This window comes from Canis lupus, chromosome 1, assembly GCF_003254725.2.
Source record: "Canis lupus dingo isolate Sandy chromosome 1, ASM325472v2, whole genome shotgun sequence".
NCBI classification, from domain to species: domain Eukaryota; kingdom Metazoa; phylum Chordata; class Mammalia; order Carnivora; family Canidae; genus Canis; species Canis lupus.
Window position 1 is genome coordinate 436,118 of NC_064243.1, and position 21,436 is coordinate 457,553.

Here is a 21,436-nt window from a genome sequence, read left to right on the forward strand (position 1 = left end):
CTTCATAATGGTAATAGGATCAATTTATTAGCAGAACAAAGCAATCTAAACAAGTATGCACTTCAGAGTAAGTACATGAGGCAAAAACTATTGAACTGAAAAGGTAAAGAATCAAATCCAAATTGATGGTTGGAGATGTCAATGCCCCTCTTTGCACAGTGAGTGGTAGAACACTTCCAGAAAAAACAGGAAGGATGGAGAGGACCAGACACAACCAGACACAACCAGACACCTGACCTAACACTAACAGACGTCTCCACCCAACACCAGCAAACACACGTGAAACATTCCCAACACAGACCTTATCAGAGCCAGAAAGTCTCAATAAATTTAAAAGGACTAAAATAATCATGAAGTATGGCTAACTAACCCAAATTGAAACAGAAATCTGGAACTAAAGATGTCTAGAAAATCCCCAAATTCTAGATATTAAACAACATACTTCTAATCCATGGATAGAAGAAGAAATCATGAGCAAAAGTAGACAATATCTTAAAACTAAGTAAAAGTGGAAACACAGTAAATCAAATTTGTAGGATGCTTCTAAAGCAACACATAAAGGGAAGCTTAGAGCATTAAGTGCTGAGGAAACAAAGCCCCATAACAAGATCACTACAGCTCCTACAGATAAGTAAATGATGGGAACAACTCTATGCCAATAAATCTGACCACTTAAGCTGAAATGAATAAATTCCACAAAAGAAGACAAACTACCAAAGCTCACTCAAAAAAAATTAGATAACATAATAGGCTGCTACTTGGTCAAGAAATTGAATTCATGGTTAAGAACCTTCCCACAGGGCAGCCCCGGTGGCTCAGCGGTTTAGCGCCGCCTTCAGCCCAGGGCATGATCCTGGAGACCCAGGATCGAATCCCACATCGGGCTCCCTGCATGGAGTCTGCTTCTCCCTCTGCCTCTCTCTCTCTTTCTCTCTGTCTCTAATAAATAAAATCTTTAAAAAAAAAAAAACTTCCCACAAAGTGGGTGCCTAGGTGGCTCAGTCAATTAAGTGTCTGTCTCTTGATCTCAGCTCAGGTCATGATCTCGGGACCCATGTGGGGCTCCACACTCATCAGGGAGTCTGCTGGAGACTCTCCCCCTGCCAATTCCCCCAGTCATTCTCTCTCTCTAAAAGATAAAACAAAAACAAAACTTTGCACAAAGAAAACTCCAACTCTAGATAGCTTTGTTAGTAATTCCACTAAACATTTGCAGAAGAAACATTATCAATTCACAAACTTCTGGAAAATCTAAAGGGGAAGAAACAATTCCCAGTTCATTCTGAGGCCACAATTATCCTGACACCAAAACTAGACAAAGATATTACAAAAAATTAAAACTACACACCACAGCACTGATGCATATAGATACAAAAATCCTTAACAAAAATTTTGCAAATCAACATATAAAAAGAACTAAGTAGAATTTCTCCCAGGAATACAGATTGCTTTAACAGTTTATTTGTTTGTTTTTAATATTATATTTATTCATGATAGACAGAGAGAGAGAGACAGAGGCAGAGACACAGGCAGAGGGAGAAGCAGGCCCCATGCAGGGAGCCCGACGTGGGACTCGATCCTAGGACTCAAGGATCGTGCCCCGGGCCAAAGGCATGCGCTAAACTGCCGAGCCACCCAGGGATCCCCAGTTTGTTTTTTTTTTAAAGATTTTACCTAGGGACGCCTGGGTGGCTCAGTGGTTGAGCGCATGAATAAATTAATAAAATCTTTATTTATTTATATAAATAAATAAAATATTTTATTTATTTATGAGAGACACACAGAGAGAGGCAGAGACAGAGGGAGAAGCAGGCTCCCTGTGGGGAGCCCAATGTAGGACTTGATCTGGGGACCCCAGGATCACGACCTGAGCCAAAAGCAGACACTCAACCACTGAGCCACCCAGGAACCCTAACAGTTTATTTTTAAAAAAGAAAATCAAACTATGCTGTTCACTATATTAGGCTTTAAAAAGATAATTATCTTGACACAGAAAAATCACTTTCACCAAGGTAGGAACTTCCTAACCCTGAAAGAGGGATCTATGAAGAACAGGCAGCTAACAATCACATTGTTAGCTAACATCATGAACGTTCTTACTGCTACTGTAAACTCTATTTCAAAGATTTTTTAAAAACCAATACTACCAAATGGTAAGGGGTACAAGTGAAACCCTCACACACTACTGGCGGGAGTGTGGAATCATACAATGGCCATTTCCTATAAAACTAAACAGATGTTCTCAAAAATACTTCTATAAGAATATTCATAAGGAAAAACTTATTCATAATAACCAAAAGTGGGAACAGCCTAGGTGTCCACCACCAGGAGAAAGGACCAATAAACTAATCCGTCCATGTGATGGAGTACTGCAACCACACAGAATCTTTCACAGGAGTACATCGAAATCTCATTCCCATAAAACTGTAGAAGAGGCAAATCTATTCCATAGTACAAAATTTTATTTTGTACATAGTACAAAATTTTATTTTATGGATTCCCATAAAACTGTAGAAGAGGCAAATCTATTCCATAGTACAAAATTTCAGAACACTGGTAGCCATGGAGTGGGGGCAGGGACTGACTAGAACAGAGCTTGAGGAAAACCTTCCAGACTGATGGAATTGTCTTCTATCCTGATGGGAGACTTGTATTACAGTAGGATTTGCACATCAAAAATCATCATCTGCAAAAACTTAAGTGCATTTCACAGCATATAAATTCCTTCCCCCTCCCAAAAAAACTAACACTAAACTCTACTGACACATACTGAAAGAGTACAAGGGTAAAATGTACTGCTGCTGCAACTTTCTTTGAAATTCATCAAAAAATAAGATAGAATGATGGGCTAAATACAAATACATAATTCTTAAACATAGTTGTTTATGTATACATATATGTAACTTACAGATGATGATTTATATATATGCACACACACATCTATGTAATGTTGATTTTACAGAAATTAGGTGGTAGATAGATGGGTTTTCTTTTAGGCTTAAATTTTTCATAAAAAAATACTGGAAAAGAAGAAAGACAGCAATGTTTTGTCACAGAAGAGATAAGGGAAGAGGATTTAAAGGAAGCAGTGCTTTCCAACACCAGTTGCAGAAAAAAAAAAAGAGCTAGTTAGAAAAAAACAATTATTAGGAAATAAATAGAAGATACTAAAAACATTTCAATATGCTTTTATAGATAAGATGTAGAAACAGGTTTAACTTTTGAACATCTGGGCAGCCCTGGTGGCCCAACGGTTTAGCGCCGTCTTCAGCCCACGGTGTGATCCTGGAGACCCAGGATCAAGTCCCACATCAGGCTCCCTGCATGGAGCCTGCTTCTCCCTCTGCCCCCCACCTCTCTCTCTCTCATGAATAAATAAATAAAATCTTAAAAAATAAATAAAAATTAAAAAAAATAAACTTTTGAACATCTCTTTATACATACATAGGTCTCTAAAGCATGCCTGCTATCAAGGGTGGGTTCAGGACATGACAATTTGTAAGCACTGATTTAATGTCTCAATCTAATATCTGACTTGATGCACAGAACTTAAGTGTAGGGTCACCCTCAGAAATGGTCACTCTGAACAGGGCAGCAAAGAAAGAAATATGATACAGTGAGGAACCAAGAATAAGTACCTAAATAAACAGAAAGACACTCTATATTCATGGGTGTGGATATTGTTAAGATATCAGTACTACCCAAAGTGACCTATAGCACAATCCCTATCGAAATTCCAAGACTCTTTTGCAGAAATGGATTACTCAATCCTCAAATTCATATGGAACTGCAAGGGGTCCCAAATATCCAAAACAATACTGAAAGAAAAAAAAATAATAAAGTTGGACGATTCACACTTTTCAAAACGTACTACAAAGGTAAAATAATGATTAGTGTAGGGGCACCTGGCTGGCTCATTCTACAGAGCATGTGACTCTTGATCTTGAAGCTGTGGGTTTAAGCCCCAGGTTGGGTATAGAGAGGACTTAAAAATATAATCTTCAAAAAAAAAAAAAAGTGTAGTACCAGCAAAAGGACAGACATACAGAGCAATGGAATAGAAGAGACAGCAGAAATAAACCCAAACATCCAAGGCCAAATGATTTTTGACAAGGATGCCAAGTCCATTCAATGAGCGGAAAATGGTCTCTTCAATAAATGGTACTGGAACACTGAATTTCCACAGGCAAAAGAACAAAGCTGGACTCTTACTTCACAACACATTCAAAAATTAATTCAAAATGGTTCAACAATTTTTTTTTGGTTCAACAATTTAAACAAAAAGAAATACAACCATAAACCTCTTAGAAGAAAACATACAAAAGAATCTTCATGACTGGATTTGGTAATGGATTCTCAGATATGATATAAAAAGTACCAGCAACAATAACAAAAATAGGTAAACTGGACTTTATCAAAATTTAAAATTTTTGTGCATTGAAAGATACTATCAAGAAAGTCAAGAGGGACGCCTAGGTGGTTCAGCGGTTGAGCGTCTGTCTGCCTCTGGCTCAGGGCGTGATCCCGGGGCCCCGGGATCAAGTCCCACCTCAGGCTCCCTGCATGGAGCCTGCTTTTCCCTCTGCCTCTCTCTCTCTCATGAATAAATTTTTTAAAAATCTTAGAAAAAAAAAAAAAAAAAGAAAGAAAGAAAGAAAGAAACTCAAAAGAAACCTACAGAACAGGAGAAAATATCTGCAGATCACATCTAATAAGAGTTTAATATCCAAAATAACTGCAATTCGGGGGATCCCTGGGTGGCGCAGCGGTTTGGCGCCTGCCTTTGGCTCAGGGCGCGATCCTGGAGACCCGGGATCGAATCCCACGTCGGGCTCCCGGTGCATGGAGCCTGCTTCTCTCTCTGCCTGTGTCTCTGCCTCTCTCTCTCTCTCTCTCTCTCTCTCTCTGTGACTATCATAAATAAATAAATAATTTAAAAAAAATAACTGCAATTCAACAATGGAAAGACAAATAATCCAATTAAAAACTGAGCAAAGGATTTAAACAGAAATCTCTTAAGATATACAAATGACCAAAAAGTACATGAAAGATGTTCAACATCCTTAGCTACCAGATGGCAAACAAGCAGGGAGAGAAACAGGAAGATGAAAAAAGGGAGAAAATAGCAAGTGTTGGCAGGGACGTGGACAAAGTTGAGTCCTCACTCTGCTGACAGGAGTGGAGAAGGGTAAAGCCAGCATGGAAACAGGTTGGTAGTTCCTCAAAAAGCTAAATATGAAATTATCACATGACCTAGCAATTGTACTCCTAAGTATATACTAAAAAAACTGAAAACAGGCTCAAATAGATACTTGTATGCCAAAGTTCACTGTAGCATCCTTCACAAAAGCCAAAACATGGGATCAACCCAAATGTCTATTAAGAGATGAGCTGTTCAACAAAACGTGGTGCATCCATACAACGGATGTGATTTAACCATAAAAAGGAATTACATGGGATCCCTGGGTGGCGCAGCGGTTTGGCGTCTGCCTTTGGCCCAGGGCACAATCCTGGAAACCCTGGATCGAATCCCACGTCGGGCTCCCGGTGCATGGAGCCTGCTTCTCCCTCTGCCTGTGTCTCTGCCTCTCTCTCTCTCTCTCTCTCTGTGAGACTATCATAAATAAATAAATAAAAATTAAAAAAAAAAAAAAAAGGAATTACATTTTGAGACATGCTACAACATGGACGAAGCTTGAGAACATTAACATAAGTGAAATAAGCCAGACACAAAAGAACTACGCTTACATGAAACATCCCTAACAGGCCAACCGTGGAGCTAGGGTAGATTACGGGTTAGCAGGGGCTGGGGGGTTGGGGGGGGGGGGGGGGGAGTTGGACGGGTGGACAGGGACTATCTCATGCTTAGTTTGTTTGAGGTGATAACTTTGGGAACACAGCAGACTCTTAAACAACAGAGGTTTGAACTGCATGAGTCCACTTCTACACAGATTTTTTTCTCAATGAATATACGTAAGTTTTATAAACATATTTTCTCTTATGATTTCTTAACATTATTTCTCTAGGGGTGCCTCAGTGGCTTAGCAGTTGAGCACCTGCCTTTGGCTCAGGATATGATCCCAGATTCCTGGGTTCGAGTCCCACATTGGGCTCCCTGCATAGAGCTTGCTTCTCCCTCTGCCTGTGTCTCTGCTTCTCTCTGTGTCTCTCATGAATAAATAAATAACATCTTCAAAAAAAATTTTTTTTTCTCTAAGCTTACTTTATCGTAAGAAGACAGCATATCACACATATAACATCTGTGTGCTGACTGCCAATGCTGTCAGTAAGGATTCTGGGCAACAGTGGACTAGTAGTAGTTAAGTTTGGGGGGAGTCTAAAGTTATATCCAGGTTTGAGTGTGCAGAGGAAAGGTGGTTGGTGCCCCTAGCCCTCCCGGATGTGCAGGCGTCAACTATAGATAGTGCAGATAGTCACAAAACAGTGTGAATATGATTAACGCTAATGTACTGTGTACTTAAAAATGGGAAAGATGGCAAATTCTTTATTATATATATTTTACTCTAATAAAAACATCTTTAAATATGGTTGGAAGATATTAGAGAAAAAAAGCAACATATTTCATTACTTTATATTGATTTCATACTGAAATATTTTTAATATATGAGGTTAAGTAAACTAAATTATTAAATATTAAAAAAAAGTCTGGGGCACTTGGTTGTCTCAATTGGTGAAGCGTCTGCCTTCAGCTCAGGTCATGATCCCAGAATTGTGGGTCTGACACCAGCGAGGGCTGACTCCAGGGACACAGGCCTAGTTCAGCCAGTGTTGGAGTTTAACACTCTGTTTTCACCATCTTGAAATTGTTAATAATTTTACATTTGAGTTAAACTCTAATAGGATAATAGAGCACCACTGGGGCACCTGGGTGGCTCAGTGGTTGAGCATCTGCCTTCAGCTCAGGTTGTGATCCCAAGGTCCTAGGATCGAATCCCACATCAGGCTCCCCATGGGAAGCCTGCTTCTCCCTCTGCTTCTCTCGGTCTCTTTCATGAATAAAAAAAAAAAAAAAAAAAAAAGACCATGAGGCACATTTTAGGCTTAGAGCTCCAGCTCATGCATGGTCCTACCCTCCAGTATTCCTGGGAAAGATTCTGTCCCTGCTCTGTCTCCCACTCACCCAACACCCTCCTCTCAGCCCCCATCCTACAACCACTCCCTCTGTCCTCTACGACGTGGGGCAATTAGCACACTGTCAGGAAGTCCACATCCCACGGTCACCTCCCATGGCAGCCCAGCACAGGCTGGGGCAGGGGAGGAGGCAAGGTGGGGACCTGGAACCCTGCCAGGCTCCAGGTACCATAAGCATCCCAGCACAGAGGCTCCTCTCCCTTGGGAGCCGCCCACGTGCTGTGGGTTGGGACAACAGGCCTGTGGGCCAGCGCAGGTCCACATTTTCACTGTGCCCAATGCCCTGTAAACTAAAGAGCCAGCCCATATTTAACTGACCAAATGTTAACTTTCAAAAAAATCAAGAGACTCTAATGAGTAGCAGGGTTTAGAACTACTTTTAAAAAGAAGATAAGGTTCTTGGAAGAGTCTCTCTTCCCTCAAGTTCATTTTTCTCAGAGAGGCTTTCAACAAGAGTTGTATAGCCTAAAATCTGAGGTCCTAACTCTTGGGACAAATTAGAGAAGGCAGAGTGACATCTCACTGAAATCTGAAATGCTGGCTGGGTAAGAAGTAGAAAGCAGCATGGACAGGTGTTCCCTCAGCTCCTTCCATTCCTGGAAACCTAAGTCTGCCAGTAAATTCCCTGTTGCTCAACTTGGTCTAGTGTTGGTTTCTGCTGCTTGAAACCAAGAAATTCTAAATACTCTGGGGGATTAGGAACAAATGCATCTGACATGGAAAATAATTCTTAATATGAAATTCAGTGAAAAGACAAAACAAAGCTAGTATCTTAGTTTGATCTCTCCCACTTATAAAAAAATCTAGATAGACATACAAAAATATTAACAATGGGGGAGATTTTGGGTAATGGCTTACAAATGAGTCTTCTTATATCCATGTTTCTACATATATTTTATTTTTCTAAACTGAACTTCACATAGCTTGAATTTTAAACAATTTTATAAAACACAGAACTATAGTTTTAAAAAAACAAAACTTTCCCCCAAAAGAATTTGTAACATTTAACCTAAGAGTTTAACTAACCTAATAGTTGTACACCGTTCAAATCTCTCAATTTTCTTTTTTTTTTTTTTAAGATTTTATTTATTTATTCATGAGAAACACAAAGAGAGAGAGAGGCAGAGACATAGACAGGGGAGAAGCAGGCTCCTCACAGGGAGCCTGACGTGGGACTCGATCCCGAGACTGGGATCACGCCCAGAGCCAAAGGCAGATGCTCAACCACTGAGCCACCCAGGCGTCCCTAAATCTCTCAATTTTCCCTTGAGAAGTATGTACGCTTCTATGTCAGCACAGTCAAGAAAGTAAACAAGCCTTGAACAAATTCAGATGAGTAAACACATTCTTAGGCTGACTAATAAGGAAGCAAAAGTCAGTGAGGAATATTTTCTATACAAAGTCAAAAACAAGGACACTAGGATGAAAAACTTTAGTTATTACTGATGTTTTATCTAAGAATAAAACAAAACCAATTTTGGAACAGAATTCCATTCAAAAAGTGAATTCATATTCAAGGAGATGCAGGAAAGACATGACAACTAAAGGCCATGCCTGCTCCTAGACTGGGCCCATCGCGGACCTGGAGGAGCTATAAATGATCAGACAAGATAAAAATACCAGTTTACTTGAGCTGACAATCACCCTGTGTTAACGTAAGAGACTGTCCTTATTCTTAGAAAACACACATGTGAAGTATTACACACACACACACACACACACACACAAGTGAGCCAACGTTAAACCAAACAGAATAAAATGAGAATGACTGGTTAATCTGGTTAAAGGGTAATGTGTTTCTGAGTTCACTCGGCCTGGTTTGATGGGGGTTAATCAATTTGGTTGTGATTTTAAATTCCAGATTCCTGGAATACCCTTTCTAATTCTTTCCACTAGGTAATCCTACTCGTTCTTTAAAAACAAAAACAGTTCCAATCTCACCTCCCTAAAGGCCACACAAGCCCCCCAAGCCAGAAGTGACAGTTCTGCGAGTGTGTCTCTGAGCTCCTGCTCAACTGCCTCCCTCTCCTGGGTAACGACCCTAGTGCCCTCATCTCTACAGTCCTTCACTGGAGTAAGGACACAGGCCCAAAGGCCTAAAGAGGAACTGATTTGCCCAAGGGCACATAATTAGCTAAGAGACAAGATTAAAATAAAAGGCAAGATTAAAAACAAGGCATCCCAGTGACCTAAGGGTACTCTCAGTCTGATATCTTCAGGGTTCGCTTTCTGAGCATCACCATGTACACCACATGCCAGGCACCACTGTAGGAGGTTCCCATATATTATCATTTGAAATACCCTGTATCTATATACATACACTTGTGTTCTTAGCTTATTTATATATTCTCTACAAATATTACTTCAATACATGTACTTGCTGCAATAAAATGATTTATAAGAAAATCATAAAAAATTACTTATAAGGTCATTCAGATGATTAAATATGTACTTCTCAGATAAATGTGGTCTTCATTCAGAGTTCCTGAAAATGCTTCAAAACCATAAAGGTGACTTGCAGACCCTACCCAAGGGGATCATTCTGTTGTATGTACCCAAGGGTACATACAGTTGGTTCCCCAGAGGACCGATCACATTATTTGAGGATTGGAGCCTTCTGGGGAAGGGAGGGGGGCTGGAGGTTGAATCAGCCAATGACTTAATCAATTCTGACTATTAATGAAGCCTCAGTAAGAATTTTATTCCCTGCTTTGGTGAGCTTCCACAGTGGGAAACCAGAACCCCTGGTGTTGTATCAGAACTGGGTCCAGGAACTTTATAAGACTTATCTGTTACTAATGGACTATGTCTCTCTCTTTCTCATTTTTTTTTTTAAAGATTTATTTATTCATGAGAGACAGAGAGAGAGGCAGAGACATAAGGCAGAGGGAGAAGCAGGCTCCTCACAGGGAGCCCAATGTGGTACTCAATCCCAGATCCTGGGATCACGCCCTGAGCTGAAGGCAGACGCTCAACTGCTGAGCCAAATTTTATCTCCAAATAATGGCCTTGCTTTCTTAAACCTCATGCATAAAATGACTTATAAACAGAGATGCAGCTGGGGATTTACCCAAAGATACAGATGCAGTGAAATGTCGGGACACCTGCACCCCGATGTTTATAGCAGCAATGTCCACAATAGCCAAACTGTGGAAGGAGCCTCGGTGTCCATCAAAAGATGAATGGATAAAGAAGATGTGGCTTATGTATACAATGGAATATTACTCAGCCATTAGAAATGACAAATACCCACCATCTGCTTCGATGTGGATGGAACTGGAGGATATTATGCCAAGTGAAATAAGTCAATCGGAGAAGGACAAACATTATATGGTCTCATTCATTTGGGGAATATAAAAAATAGTGAAAGGGAATAAAGGGGAAAGGAGAAAAAAATGAGTGGGAAATATCAGAAAGGGAGACAGAACATGAGAGACTCCTAACTCTGGGAAACGAACTAGGGGTGGTAGAAAGGGAGGTAGGAGGGGGGTGGGGGTGACTGGGTGACGGGCACTGACGGGGGCACTTGATGGGATGAGCACGAGGTGTTATTCTATGTTGGCAAATTGAACACCAATAAAAAATAAATTTATTAAAATAAATAAAATAAATAAAATAAAATAAAATAAAATAAAATAAAATAAAATAAAATAAAATAAAATAAACAGAGATGCAAAGAACTCCAAGGTTCTCTCACTGTAAGACTGTTCCTAAGCAGTATGATCTACCCAAGGTTTCCACTTATATCTCCCCCATCCTTTTATTTGCAAATGGACTTTCAGTCATAGTCTGTTATTAAAAGTACTGTTTCTATTTTTGTTCATTCAAAAAATATTTATTAAAAATATAGATGTAAAAAAATATATATATATAGATGTATCTGTTACACACCTATGCACCAGACCACAATTCTGATCACAGGTAATACCATCAATGAACAAAACAAGAGGTCCTTGTCTTCTTTCATTCAAGTGGGGGAGAAAGATACCTGGTACCTGATGTTATTTTAGAAATATAATAAAATAATATCAGGTACCATGAGAGCTCTGAAGTACAACAGAGTTGGTAAGCCAGGAGAGCACAGGGAAGGCAGCATTTCAGAGGGAAGAGCTCTCTGAGGTGGCAATGTCTCAACAGAAAATTACCTGCAACCTTTTAGAAATTAGTATTTGTCTACATGAGGGCAAAAATAAATTCTGGCCATTAATGAGGATCCTGGTAATTATTAGTCTCAGTATTAGGCCACCTTTTTATAAATAAAATCAATCTGGCTGAAAGTCTGAGATTTGAAAATTAAGAAACCAAACCCTTCCAAGGCCAATACTGTGAACTGAATTGTTCACAAGTCTAAAAAAAAAAGTCAAAGTAGACACGGTCCTTATTTTGATAGTTATGAATAAAACAAACATGCACAGAACTACCAATGGCTACTTTTGGCATATCCATCCGATGGATTATTGCATAATCATTAAAAATTATGAGGATGAGGGGCGCCTGGGTGACTCGGTTGACTGAGCATCTGCCTTCAGCTCAGGTCATGATCCCAGGACCTTGGGAGCCTTGCCGAGCAGGGAGCTGGCTTCTCCCTCTGCCCCCTTCTCCTGATCGTTCTCTCTCTCTCTCAAATAAATAAATCTTAAAAAAAAAAAAAAAAAAAAAGAACTACCAATGGCTTTAAGAATACACATCAAGGGATCCCTGGGTGGCGCAGCGGTTTGGCACCTGCCTTTGGCCCAGGGCGCGATCCTGGAGACCTGGGATCGAATCCCACGTCGGGCTCCCAGTGCATGGAGCCTGCTTCTCCCTCTGCCTATGTCTCTGCCTCTCTCTCTCTCTCTGTATGACTATCATAAATAAATAAAAATTTAAAAAAAAAAAAAAGAATACACATCAAGCCTCACTCCACAATTTCTATTTCTTAACTTGAAAATATATAGCTGGCAATAGAGCCTCAAGTTAATAAGAAAGAAAATTAAGAGAACATAACTTATCAGAGTATGACTGTGACCTTAATTTTTAAACTTTTGTTAAAATTACATATATTAAATTCACAAAGCAGAAAAGCCCCATCACATGAATCCCCATTTGGTAATTACTCCAACCATCTAGGGAATTAAGTCAGGGTCTTCTTCGGCTAAAATAACAAATAATTCAACACATTCCCTTCGATCAAAACAAGATCAAAAACAAACATATTTGATAACTAGTAACTATAAAAAGCACCACCTAAAAGTAACTTTTAAAAACTTGAATAGGGATCCCTGGGTGGCGCAGCGGTTTAGCCCAGGGCGCGATCCTGGAGACCCGGGATCGAATCCCACGTCGGGCTCCCCGTGCATGGAGCCTGCTTCTCCATCTGCCTATGTCTCTGCCTCTCTCTCTCTGTGTGTGTGACTATCATAAATAAATAAAAATTTTAAAAAAAAGACTTTAAAAACTTGAATAGCTTAAAATAGCTCAGTTTAAAAAAGACATAAAAGAATACTTCTTGGGCAGCCTGGGTGGCTCAGCAGTCTATTAGCACCGCCTTCAGCCCAGGGCGTAATCCTGGGGATGCAAGGTCGAGTCCCATGTCAGGCTCACTGCATGAGACCTGCTTTTCCCTCTGCTCTGTGTCCCTGCCTCTCTCTCTCTCTGTGTCTCTCATGAATAAATAAATAAAATCTTAAAAAAAAAAAGGCAGCCCAGGTGGCTCAGCGGTTTAGCGCTGCCTTCAGCCCAGGGACTGATCCCAGCGCGGGATGGAGTCCCACATCAGGATTCCTGCATGGAGCCTGCTCCTCCCTCTGTGTCTCTGCCTCTTTCTCTCTCTCTCTCTCTCTGTGTCTCTCATGAATAAATAAATAAAATCTTTAAAAAAAAAAGATTATTTCTTGCAGGGCTGGTTTAGTGTCACAAACTCTTGTTAGTTTTCATCTAGGAAGCTCTTCATCTCTCCTTCTATTCTAAATGACAGCCTTGCTAGAGAGTATTCTTGGCTGCAGATTTTTCCCATTCAGCACCTTGAAATAAGAACTAATGATGCTCAAAAAAAAAGAACTAATGATGCTCTCAAGCAGTCATCTGAAATACTAGCAATTTCCACCTTGAGGAACCTTACTCATTCCTCAAACACTCTAAAATCACCTCCATAAAGCCAACCCTACATCACTGATATTACTGTCTTCTCTTAATCTCACTTATGGACTCTTACCTTCAGCAATTCCTTGCAGCTGTCAAGCCCAATATCCACAAGAATGCCTTTCACCTTTTTTCGTACCTTCCTGATGTTGTCAAGATTTTCCACAGGAATTTGAAACATTTTTTAATTTTTCCTTGAAAAAAGAAAAAAGAAAAGAAAACTGAGTACCTATATCTACATCTACATATTTAACAGAGCTGGCAAAATAGTAATTTTCAGGGTGCCTGGGTGGCACAGTCAGTTGGTTGTCCGACTCTTGGTTTCAGCTCAGGTTGTGACCTTGGGGTCGTGAGATGGAGCCCCACATGACGCTCCATGCTCGGCATGGAGTCTGCCTCAGGCTCTCCCCCTCTGCCCATCCCTACCTCACATACATGCATGCTCAAATCCTCTCTCAAATAAATAAATCTTAAAAAAAAAAAAGAGTAATTTTCAACAAATTATGCTAGGACAACTACATATCCACATGCCAAAGAATGAAGTTGGGAATTTCCTTTCATTACACGCAAAAATTAACTCAAAATGGATCATACGTCTCCATGTAAGAGCTTAAACTTTGAATCTCTTAAAAGAAAACAGGCATAAATTTTCATGGCCTTGGATTTGGCAATGGACCTTAGATAAGACACCAAAAACCAACTAACAACTAAAGAAAAAGAGATAAGTTGGATTTCATCGAATATAACACTTTTACACCTCAAAGGAAACCATCAAAAAAGCAAAAAAAAAAGAAGAAAAGAAACCGCTAAACAAGAAGAAACATTTGCAAATCATATTTCTGATCAGGAACTTACATCCAGGGATCCCTGGGTGGCGCAGCGGTTAGGCGCCTGCCTTTGGCCCAGGGCGCGATCCTGGAGACCCAGGATCGAATCCCACATTGGGCTCCCGGTGCATGGAGCCTTCTTCTCCCTCTGCCTGTGTCTCTGCCTCTCTCTCTCTCTGTGTGACTATCATAAATAAATAAAAATTAAAAAAAAAAAAAAGGAACTTACATCCAGAATATATAAAGAAAACAACTCTTATAACTCAATAATTAAAAGACAACCCAACTTAAAAATGGGCAAAAGAGGGGCACCTGGGTGGCACTGCCAGTCAAGTGTCCACCTCTTGGTTTCAGCTCAGGTCGTGATCTCAGGGTCGTGAGATGGAGCCCCACATCAGGCTCTGTGCTCAGTCTGCTTGAGATTCTCTCTCCCCACCTTTGCCCTTCCTGCTCATACTCTCTAAAAAAAATAATAAATCTTAAAAAAAAGATGATGGGCAAAAAATTTGAATATTTCTCCAAAGATAATATACAAATGCTGTTAAGCACATAAAAAGATGCTAAACAACATTAGCTGTGGGGAAATGAAACTCAAAACCACAGTGAAATATGTAACTATACCTACTAAGAGGACTATAATATAAAAAAAAAAGAAGAAAAAAGAAAAAACACAAGTGTTGGAAAGGATGTGGAACAACTGAATCTCTCATATGTTGTGGTAGTTAAAGTAAAACAGTGCAGCCACTTTGGAAAACAGTCTGGCAGTTCCTCAAAAGATGAAATATATAGGTGCTATATGAACCATCAATTTCACCCAAGAGAAATTAAAAACATGCATTCAAACAAAAACTTCTGCTGTTCACAGCAGTATTATTCACAAGAGCCAAAAAGTGGAAACAATCCACATGTCCATCAACTGATGAATGAATAAATAAAACGTGGTATATCCACACAATGAAATATTTGGCCAAAAAAGAAATGAAGTACTGACACGTTTGCTATGATGTGGATTTCCCCTGAGGAAGATTATGCTAAGTGAAAGACATGTAGAACCACATGTTGTATTTCATATAAAGTGTTCAGGGCAAATTTATGGAGACAGAAAGTAGAATACTAGTTGTCCCAGTTGCCTAGGGCTGAGGAGGACTGGAAGGTGATGAGTAAGGGGAACAGGACGTTAGAATAATGACAATGTTCTAAAAAATCAACTGTGGTGATGTATGCACAACTCTCTGAATATACTAAACACCAGTGAACTATAATTATATATACACACACACATATACACTTTAAACAGATAAACTGGGGCAGCCCGGATGGCTCAGCAGTTTAGCGCCACCTTCAAGCCCAGGGCCTGATCCTGGAGACCCAGGATCGAGTCCCGTGTCGGGCTTCCTGCGTGGAACCTGCTTCTCCCTCTGCCTGTGTCTCTGCCTCTCTTTCTCTGTCTCTCATGAATAAATAAATAATCTTTTTTTAAATAAATAAGCAGGTGAACTGTATGGTTATAAATTATATTTCCATAAAGCTGTTTTTAAAGTATCTGAAAAGGCATAAAATTAAACTAAATCCTGTGGTACTTGATCAGAATGTAGGTATGACTGTATTGTTTTTAATACATACATAAAAGATACAGTTGTAAACCTGTACATATATATTCCATAGCTCTGTCTACTAAGAGAGTCTAGAGGCAGTGACATACTCCAATAACAGTGAGCACTCCTAAAGCCCAAATCTTACTCTTTTCTTTTCTTTTTTTAAAGATTTATTTATTTACTTGAAAGACAGAATGAGAGCAAGTGGGTTCAGGGAGGGGCAGAGGGAGAATATCAAGCAGATGAGGCACCAAGCAGAGCCCCACATGGGCTTGATCTCATGACCCTGAGATAAGGACCTGAGCCAAAACCAAGAGCTGGATGTTTAACTGACTGTGCCACCCAGGCACCCCCTCTCCCCCCCAGATCTTACTTTCTAAATACCACTTTCCACAAAGAACCAGGACTCCTTAGAAAAATGGTTGATTCTAGGGCTGAAGCATGGAAAAGATAAGACAAGCCAAGACTGTCCTACACCAGAAAATAAGCAAGTTGTTCAAAGAATGGTGAGACATGTCAAAAGGACTCAAAAGAAACCAGCTTAAAGAAGTTCCCACTGGGGATCCCTGGGTGGCTCAGCGGTTTAGTGTCTGCCTTCCGCCCAGGGCGTGGTCCTAGAGTCCCAGGATCAAGTCCCGCATTAGGCTCCCTACATGGAGCCTGCTTCTCCCTCTGTCTGTATCTTTGCCTGCCTCTCCCCCTACCCCCGCCCCTTCTCTGGTCTCTGGTGAATAAATAAATAAAATCTTAAAAAAAAAAAAAAAAGTTCCCACCACCCAAATATAAGACAATTTGGGCAAAAAATAAATGACAGTAATAGATTTCAACCTGTGTACTACAAAGCTGTGGTCATCAAGACAGTGTGGTACTGGCACAAAAACAGACACATAGATCAATGGAACAGAATAGAGAACCCAGAAGTGGACCCTGAACTTTATGGTCAACTAATATTCGATAAAGGAGGAAAGACTATCCACTGGAAGACAGTCTCTTCAATAAATGGTGCTGGGAAAATTGGACATCCACATGCAGAAGAATGAAACTAGACCACTCTCTTGCACCATACACAAAGATAAACTCAAAATGGATGAAAGATCTAAATGTGAGACAAGATTCCATCAATATCCTAGAGGAGAACACAGGCAACACCCTTTTTAAACTCGGCCACAGTAACTTCTTGCAAGATACATCCAGGAAAGCAAAAGAAACAAAAGCAAAAATGAACTATTGGGACTTCATCAAGATAAGAAGCTTTTGCACAGCAAAGGATACAGTCAACAAAACTAAAAGACAACCTACAGAATGGGAGAAGATATTTGCAAATGACATATCAGATAAAGGGCTAGTTTCCAAGATCTATAAAGAACTTATCAAACTCAACACCAAAGAAACAAACAGTCCAATCATGAAATGGGCAAAAGACATGAAGAGAAATCTCACAGAGGAAGACATAGACATGGCCAACATGCACATGAGAAAATGCTCTGCATCACTTGCCATCAGGGGAATACAAATCAAAACCACAATGAGATACCACCTCACACCGGTGAGAATGGGGAAAATTAACAAGGCAGGAAACAACAAATGTTGGAGAGGATGCGGAGAAAGGGGAACCCTCTTACACTGTTGGTGGGAATGTGAACTGGTGCAGCCACTCTGGAAAACTGTGTGGAGGTTCCTCAAACAGTTAAAAATATACCTGCCCTACGACCCAGCAATTGCACTGTTGGGGATTTACCCCAAAGATACAAATGCAATGAAACGCCGGGACACCTGCACCCCGATGTTTATAGCAGCAATGGCCACGATAGCCAAACTGTGGAAGGAGCCTCGGTGTCCAACGAAAGATGAGTGGATAAAGAAGATGTGGTTTATGTATACAATGGAATATTACTCAGCTATTAGAAATGACAAATACCCACCATTTGCTTCAACGTGGATGGAACTGAAGGGTATTATGCTGAGTGAAGTAAGCCAGTCGGAGAAGGACAAACATTATATGGTCTCATTCATTTGGGGAATATAAATAATAGTGAAAAGGAATATAAGGGAAGGGGGAAGAAATGTGTGGGAAGTATCAGAAAGGGAGACAGAACGTAAAGACTGCTAACTCTGGGAAACGAACTAGGGGTGGTAGAAGGGGAGGAGGGCGGGGGGTGGGAGTGAATGGGTGACGGGCACTGGGGGTTATTCTGTATGTTAGTAAATTGAACACCAATAAAAAATAAATTTAAAAAAAAAAAAAAAAAGAACTTCTTAAACTCAACACCCAAGAAACAAACAATCCAATCATGAAATGGGCAAAAGACATGAAGAGAAATCTCACAGAGGAAGACATAGACATGGCCAACATGCACATGAGAAAATGCTCTGCATCACTTGCCATCAGGGGAATACAAATCAAAACCACAATGAGATACCACCTCACACCAGTGAGAATGGGGAAAATTAATAAGGCAGGAAACCACAAATGTTGGAGAGGATGTGGAGAAAAGGGGAACCCTCCTGCACTGTTGGTGGGAATGTGAACTGGTGCAGCCACTCTGGAAAACTGTGTGGAGGTTCCTCAAAGAGTTAAAAATAGACCTGCCCTACGACTCAGCAATTGCACTGTTGGGGATTTACCCCAAAGATTCAGATGCAATGAAATGCTGGGACACCTGCACCCCGATGTTTATAGCAGCAATGTCCACAATAGCCAAACTGTGGAAGGAGCCTCGGTGTCCATCGAAAGATGAATGGATAAAGAAGATGTGGTTTATGTATACAATGGAATATTATTCAGCCATTAGAAACGACAAATACCCACCATTTGCTTCAACGTGGATGGAACTGGAGGGTATTATGCTGAGTGAAATAAGTCAATCGGAGAAGGACGACATTATATGGTCTCATTCATTTGGGGAATATAAATAATAGTGAAAGGGAATATAAGGGAAGGGAGAAGAAATGTGTGGGAAATATCAGAAAGGGAGACAGAACATAAAGACTCCTAACTCTGGGAAACGAACTAGGGGTGGTGGGAGGGGAGGAGGGCGGGGGGTAGGGGTGAATGGGTGATGGGCACTGAGGGGGACACTTGACGGGATGAGCACTGGGTGTTATTCTGTATGTTGGTAAATTGAACACCAATAAAAAATTAATTTATTAAAAAAATAGATTACCACCTATGGCACTGAATTTTTCAAAACACAATGCAACAGTACTTCCCATCCCACATGCTCTTTTGCAATATCAGTGCCCAGGACCTTGGGCACCTGGGTGGCTCTGTCAGTCAAGCGTCTGACTCTTGATTTTGGCTCAGGTGTGAGCTCAGAGTTATGAGATCGAGCCCCACATTGGGCACTGCACTGGGCACTGCTTCACATTCTCTCTCACCCTCTCCCTCTCTCTCCGCACATGCTCTAATAAATAAGTAAATCTTTAAAAAAATATATATGATCTTGACAATTCTCCCCCAAAGTGGGGCACTTATGCCTCACCCCTTAAACTTGGGCAGAACTCTGTGGCTGACTCAACCCATAAAGTATGGCAGAGGTCATGCCATGTGACTTCCAAGACTAGAGCAAGCTTCTGCTCACTCTCTGAGCACCATCACCTTGGAATCCAGACACCATGTCATGAAGCAGCTCAATTAGCCCACATGGAGAGACCATACAGAGATGTTCCAACCTCAACCACCAGACAAGTAAGTGAAGACACTTCTAGACACCTGGCTCTCAAGTCACCTCAGCCTTGGAGTCTTCCTAGATGAGGAACAGAAATAAGCCATTTCCCCTGCTCCAGTCTGAACTCTAGATTCAAAGAATTACTGAATTTTAACCAAATGCTTTATTCTACAAGATTGTGGCGTGATTTGGTAATCATCAACATGGTGATAAAAATTAAATATATTGAAAATCTGATGAGGAGTGGGATATGTACATGATTTCCAAGCACCTCCCTAAAATTACTTAATAATTAAGTAAGGGGTGCCGTAAGTGCCTCAGTTGGTTAAGCATCCAATTCCTGATTTCAGCCCAGGTCATAATCTCAGAGTTGTGAGGTCATGCACTGAGTCAGGCTCCACACTGGGCATGGAGTTTGCTTGAGAGTCTCTCTTTCCCCCTCTCTCTGTCCCTCCTCATCCTCTAAATAAATAAGTAAATAAATACCAAAGGAAGAAGAGTAATTCACAGAAGTCTGGTAGACTTCTCAGCCCAAATTAATAAGACACTGCACAAAATAACTAGCCTATACTATTCCAAAGTGTTCAGACCATACAAGGTAGCACTATTCATAACAGCCAAAACATGGAAATTGAAATGTCCTTCAAATGGTAAATGGATAAACACAATGTGGTATACCCATACAACAGAATGCTTCTTGGCATTAAAAACGAGGTACTGGGGATCCCTGGATGGCTCAGTGGTTTACCACCTGCCTTCAGCCCAGGGCGTGATCCTGGAGTCCCAGGATCGAGTTCCACATCGAGCTCCCTGCATGGAGCTTCCTTCTCCCTCTGCCTGTGTCTCTGCCTCTGTGTGTCTCTCATGAATAAATAAATAAAATCTTAAAAACAAAAACAAGCAAACAAACAAAAAAACTAGGTACTGACACACACCACAAATGAATTCAAAAGCATCATGCTAAGTGAAAGAAGCCAGATGCTAAAGTCCTCATGTCATCTGACTCCACTTATGTGAAATATTCAGAAGAGACAACACTACAGCGATAGAAGGTAGGTTAGCAGTTGGCTGGGAATGAAAACAGGTTTTTTGGAGTGTACCAGAAATGTTCTTTCATTAAACTATATAATTCGACATGAATTACACACTTTAAAAATATATATACATGGAAGGAAAACTACAGAACTGTTTCCCGCTGAAAGAGACTAAAAATGAGTAAATACAATGTGCAATTCTAAGTTAATTCTTTTACTAGAAATAGTATTGGAACACTGGAAAAATTTCAATGGAATCTGAGGATTTGATGATAATTATTCATTTCCTGATTCTGATGGTTTTATTCTGGATATGTAGGAGACTGCTCTTATTGTAGGAAACAGACAATATTTGGGGTAATGTGGCATCTTGCTTAGCTAATTTCTTTTAAATGTTTCAGGAGAAAAAGTTCTTTGTATTATATTTGCAACTTTCTATAAGTCTGCAACTATTTCAAAGTTTTTTTAATATGTAAGCTATCACACTAAAAAAAATCAAGTTCAAGTTAAAAAACATCAGGTTAAAATAACGAATGCCAATCTTACTAACAGAACGGTAACTTTTAAAGATTGATAATATCCACTAGCAGTGAAACTAAGTGGAAAAATCATAATTTCTACATGTTCAGAAGCAGTCTGGCCATATTTCCCAAGATTTTAAATGACAACATCTGTGAGTCAGCAATTCCACTTTTACACTCCTCTTGTCACCCCTCTTCCCGCACTGCATGCCTGGTGCCCCTCAGAGTTTATGCTTCTTGCATGGCACCCTGTTGCAATGATCCATTTATATATCTATTTCTTCTAGTAGGTTAAACTCCTCCAGGGTAGGAATCATGTTTTCTTTGCATGGGGCCGATCACAGAGTATAACATACAGCAAGCGTTCACAATAAATGAACAAAAGAGATAAAAATAAAACAGGAATCATAAGACGTGTGGGAAGCACTATAAAGGTTGAAAATGGCTATGGGAGGGTTTACAGTTGGAGCCCAAGACAGTCTAGGTGAACAGATCAGAACCAAAAAAGGACCAAGGTAA

General features: G+C 40.3%; 1 protein-coding gene across 11 annotated transcripts in view; it reads right to left on the minus strand.

The window, feature by feature from the left end:
- The window catches only part of ADNP2 (ADNP homeobox 2), a 35,018-nt gene that overhangs the window by 10,913 nt on the left and 2,669 nt on the right, over positions 1-21,436 (minus strand). For 6 of the 11 annotated variants that reach the window (XM_025421919.3, XM_025421920.3, XM_025421923.3 and 3 more), the window contains one exon: positions 13,346-13,466. In XM_025421919.3, coding sequence (XP_025277704.1) covers positions 13,346-13,453 — 108 coding nt within the window. In that variant the 5' untranslated portion in view covers positions 13,454-13,466. Of the gene's footprint in view, positions 1-5,453; positions 5,615-13,345; positions 13,467-14,127; positions 14,260-21,436 lie in introns of those variants that run through there. The other 5 variants (XM_049111446.1, XM_049111450.1, XM_049111459.1 and 2 more) reach the window with 3 other exon arrangements.